The sequence below is a fragment of the Cololabis saira genome, chromosome 18, assembly GCF_033807715.1.
Source record: "Cololabis saira isolate AMF1-May2022 chromosome 18, fColSai1.1, whole genome shotgun sequence".
In the NCBI taxonomy this organism is placed as follows: domain Eukaryota; kingdom Metazoa; phylum Chordata; class Actinopteri; order Beloniformes; family Belonidae; genus Cololabis; species Cololabis saira.
In genome coordinates this window covers 38,210,810-38,215,809 of record NC_084604.1, presented here as the reverse complement: position 1 = coordinate 38,215,809, position 5,000 = coordinate 38,210,810, and the positions used below count along the sequence as shown (strand labels likewise).

The 5,000-nt window shown below is 45.6% G+C and overlaps 1 protein-coding gene across 2 annotated transcripts in view; it reads left to right on the top strand.

Annotated features, from left to right (window-relative positions):
- myt1la (myelin transcription factor 1-like, a) overlaps nucleotides 1-5,000 on the top strand; it is a 121,164-nt gene that overhangs the window by 76,352 nt on the left and 39,812 nt on the right. For both annotated transcript variants that reach the window (XM_061746342.1, XM_061746341.1), the window contains exon 10: nucleotides 218-438. In XM_061746342.1, coding sequence (XP_061602326.1) covers nucleotides 218-438 — 221 coding nt within the window. The remainder of the gene's footprint in view (nucleotides 1-217; nucleotides 439-5,000) is intronic.

Below are 5,000 nucleotides of genomic sequence, written 5' to 3'. Positions count from 1 at the left end.
AAAATATGGATACTTTTGATACTTATTATTAGTATTTACATCGAATCAGTATCACCGATACCAGCCTGAATTATTTTTGATATCGGATCGTAAAGGAAATCGTTGGTATCGTACACCACTACCACATACCACCGACGTGTGATTCATCTTTTCTATTTGAAAACTTATTTTGCTGCGTTTGCTCCTGATCCTGAAAGTGTCCGCCGTGCTCTTTCAGGCCGATGTGTTTCGTCAAGCAGCTGGAGATTCCCCAGTACGGCTACAAGAACAACGTCCCCACCAGCACGCCGCGCTCCAACCTGACCAAGGAGCTGGAGAAATACTCCAAGACCAGCTACGACTACGGCGGCTACGACGGCCAACACGGCGGCTACGGGAAGAGAGGCCCGACGGGCCGGTCGCACCACGGCCGCGACACGTCGCCCAAGGGATACGACGGTGAGGACCGGCCAGGGCCGGCACAAGCCGCCATGGGGCCCTCTTTTACTGCCAATAATACTGATTATTGATCATTCACACACCCACTATCAACTTATTTCATGTTCTTCCCTGTCATTACAAATACACTTGTAAAACTACTTAATCAAAGTTGCAGTTTAGCTCTGAATAGAGGGTCTGCATTGACGTCACTTCCCCACTGGACCAGCCCCCTTACTCGCACTGAGTGGCAAAAATGTCTTTCACTAGTGGAGAAGACGGGATAACAGCCGATTATCGGCTTAAATTTTTTCAGTTGGACTTGACAGTGACCCGTACAGTTACCCCAAGAACCAGTGGTCCATGGACATTAATATTTGGTACAGTTACCAAGAACCAGTGGTCCATGGACATTAATATTTGGTACAGTTACCCCAAGAACCAGTGGTCCATGGACATTAATATTTGATACAGTTACCAAGAACCAGTGGTCCATGGACATTAATATTTGGTACAGTTACCCCAATAACCAGTGGTCCATGGACATTAATATTTGGTACAGTTACCCCAAGAACCAGTGGTCCATGGACATTAATATTTGGTACAGTTACCAAGAACCAGTGGTCCATGGACATTAATATTTGGTACAGTTACCAAGAACCAGTGGTCCATGGACATTAATATTTGGTACAGTTACCAAGAACCAGTGGTCCATGGACATTAATATTTGGTACAGTTACCAAGAACCAGTGGTTCATGGACATTAATATTTGGTACAGTTACCAAGAACCAGTGGTCCATGGACATTAATATTTGGCCATGAATACAGTTTCCTGAATCCATTTCCTGATATTTATATGTACTTAGTTTCTACGCCGGGGAAATACACGAAGCAAAGCTTGAAGGCTTACAAAAGTCTTGACGCTTGGTCCGACTTCAAGGCAGGATTTGTTGTAGAAATTAAAGTGATGAGGACACTGAACTTTATGATTTGACCGTTTAACGTTAGCTACCCAAAAATTGGTCCTGGTCTTGATACTCTCTGGTTTTGGTCTTGAAACCCTCTGGTCTTGGTCTTGATACTCTCTGGTCTTGGTCTTGGTCTTAAAACTCTCTGGTCTTGATACTCTCTGGTCTTGGTCTTGATACTTTCTGGTCTTGGTCTTGATACTCTCTGGTCTTGGTCTTGATACTCTCTGGTCTTGGTCTTGATACTCTCTGGTCTTGGTCTTGATACTCTCTGGTCTTGGTCTTGATACTCTCTGGTCTTGGTCTTGATACTCTCTGGTCTTGGTCTTGATATTCTCTGGTCTTTGTCTTGGTCTTGATACTCTCTGGTCTTGGTCTTGATACTCTCTGGTCTTGGTCTTGATACTCTCTGGTCTTGGTCTTGATACTCTCTGGTCTTGGTCTTGATACTCTCTGGTCTTGGTCTTGATACTCTCTGGTCTTGGTCTTGGTCTTGATACTCTCTGGTCTTGATCTTGTTTTAAAACTCTCTGGTCTTGATACTCTCTGGTCTTGGTCTTGTTTTAAAACTCTCTGGTCTTGATACTCTCTGGTCTTGGTCTTGATACTTTCTGGTCTTGGTCTTGGTCTTGATACTCTCTGGTCTTGATCTTGTTTTAAAACTCTCTGGTCTTGATACTCTCTGGTCTTGGTCTTGATACTTTCTGGTCTTGGTCTTGGTCTTGATACTCTCTGGTCTTGGTCTTGATACTCTCTGGTCTTGGTCTTGATACTCTCTGGTCTTGGTCTTGATACTCTCTGGTCTTGGTCTTGATACTCTCTGGTCTTGGTCTTGGTCTTGATACTCTCTGGTCTTGGTCTTGAAACTCTCTGGTCTTGGTCTTGATACTTTCTGGTCTTGGTCTTGATACTCTCTGGTCTTGGTCCTGATACTTTCTGGTCTCGGTAGTGTCTTGGTCTCGGGTTAGGCGATCTGGACTACAAGTCTCCTCATTTCCGGACTTGTGCTGACTCTTTCCGGTCTCCCAGGACCAGTTTTCTCTGGGAGACCCAGATCCAGGTTGGCTGTGGTGGAGCGGGAGCTCCATCCATGTCCCAATCCTATCCTCAAACTGGGTACTAATCACGAGAACGACGATGAGTCTCCTCCGTTGGAGCCGTTAGACCAGAACGTGGGATTCAGCCGATGCAGAATCTGCAGATGATGTTTCTGACGGTCCGGAGGGATTTCTTTTCTCTGTGCGCTTCAGACGGTTACCATGGCAAAACAACCTGAGATGAATGTTTCATTACTCACTTTTCATCCTCTTCTTGTTTTTGTCCCAGTCTGAACTTTCCCACGTGGAAGTGATTCAGCTCTTTTCGCCTCAGATCTGTTAATTCGACTCGTTTTCCGAGCTGCGGTTGTTTCTGTTCACGCTGAAAACCACAAGAGCTGTCAAGCGACCGAAGACGAGCATTTCATCGCTCTGATTTCCTGTCATACTCTCTCTCTCTCCTCCTCTTCACTCGGTCGCTCGCTCGTCCTCACAGCTGATCAAAGCCGCTGGAGATTAAACGTTGTGTTCCTGCGGCACAACTTTTAGGAACGTTTGCGGTTGATAAAGGCAAGGCAAGGCAAGTTTATTTGTGTAACACAGCGGTCGGCAACCCGCGGCTCTAGAGCCGCATGCAGCTCTTTAGCGCCGCCCTAGTGGCTCCTGGAGCTTTTTCAGAAATGTTTGACCTTTTTTTCTTCCTTTTTTTCTCTTTTTTTTCTTCTTTTTTCCTTTTTTTCTCTTTTCCTTTTTTAATCTCAACATTTCAACTTTTTTCTCGAAATTTTTACTTTTTTCTCGACATTTCGACTTTTTTCTCAAGATTGTATTTCAACATTAATCTCGACATTTTAATTGTTTTTCTCGACATTTCGACTTTTTACTCAACATTTCTACTTTTTTCTCGACATTTCGACTTTTTTCCTCAACATTTTGACTTTTTTGTCAACATTTCAACTTTTTTCTCAACATTTCGACTTTTTTCTTGACATTTCGACTTTTTTCTTGACATTTCGACATTTCGACTTTTTTCTCAACATTTTGACTTTTTTCTCGATATTTCGACTTTTTTCTCCACATTTCGACTTTTTTCTCAACATTTTGACTTTTTTCTCGACATTTCGACTTTTTTCTCCACATTTCGACTTTTTTCTCAACATTTCGACTTTTTTCTCGACATTTCGCCTTTTTTTTGACATTTCGACTTTTTTCTCAACATTTCGACTTTTTTCTCAACATTTCGACTTTTTTCTCAACATTTCGACTTTTTTCTCGACATTTTGACTTTTTTCTCGACATTTCGACTTTTGCTATTTGCCTTCATTCTAAGGCTTGTACATACAAAGCTTTTAATTTTTTGGGGCTCCAGACATATTTGTTTTTTGTGTTTCTGGTCCAATACGGCTCTTTCAACATTTTGAAACCCTAAACCCTAACCCTAAACCCCTAACCCTAACCCTATACATACATATACACATACATACACACAAATGTTATATGAATATTCAATTCAATTCAATTCAATTCTATTTATATAGCGTCTAATACAACAGATGTCTGTAGATGCTTTGCAGAGACCCAGAACATGAACATAAATCCCGAGCAATTATTACATAAACAATGGCAGGTAAAAACTCCCCTTTAGGAGGGAAGAAACATGGACCAGGACCTGGATCATAAGGGGGGACCCTCCTGCCGACGGCCAGACTGGGGGGTCAGGGACGTCAGCAGCACAGCAGGCAGGTGGAAGCAGCAACGGGATGCCCGGAGGGGGGTTGGGGGCCGCAGGCATGTGGAAGCAGCAGCGGGATGACCAGAGGGGGGTTGGGGGCCGCAGGCAGGTGGAAGCAGCAGCGGGATGACCAGAGGGGGGTTGGGGGCCGCAGGCATGTGGAAGCAGCAGCGGGATGACCAGAGGGGGGTTGGGGACCGCAGGCATGTGGAAGCAGCAGCGGGATGACCAGAGGGGGTTTGGGGACCGCAGGCAGGTGGAAGCAGCAGCGGGATGACCAGAGGGGGGTTGGGGACCGCAGGCATGTGGAAGCAGCAGCGGGATGCCCATATTTGGGTGGGCGCAGGCAGGTGGAAGCAGCAACGGGATGCCCGGAGGGGGGTTGGGGGCCGCAGGCATGTGGAAGCAGCAGCGGGATGACCAGAGGGGGGTTGGGGACCGCAGGCATGTGGAAGCAGCAGCGGGATGCCCATATTTGGGTGGGCGCAGGCAGGTGGAAGCAGCAGAATATCAATAATAACACATCATCACACCTATATATACTGATATAAATATACACATTTTTAAATTAATGTATCAGACTTCTGTCAACTTGTGTCGGGGGTCATGATACCGGGAGTTGAAGCACTCGTACATAAATACACGTCCTCCCTCTGTCCTGGAGCTGGAAACAGCGTTTCTGGCTCCTCCACATCACCTCGTGTTGAATTGTGCTTTATAAATAAACTTGCCTTGCCTCCACATGGCTGGACTGAAGCAGAGCGAAGAACCGTCACGCTAACAGCCTGCCTCGTCTGACCCGGGGATGGAGGGATGAGGAGGTGCAGAGGGATGGAGGGATGAGG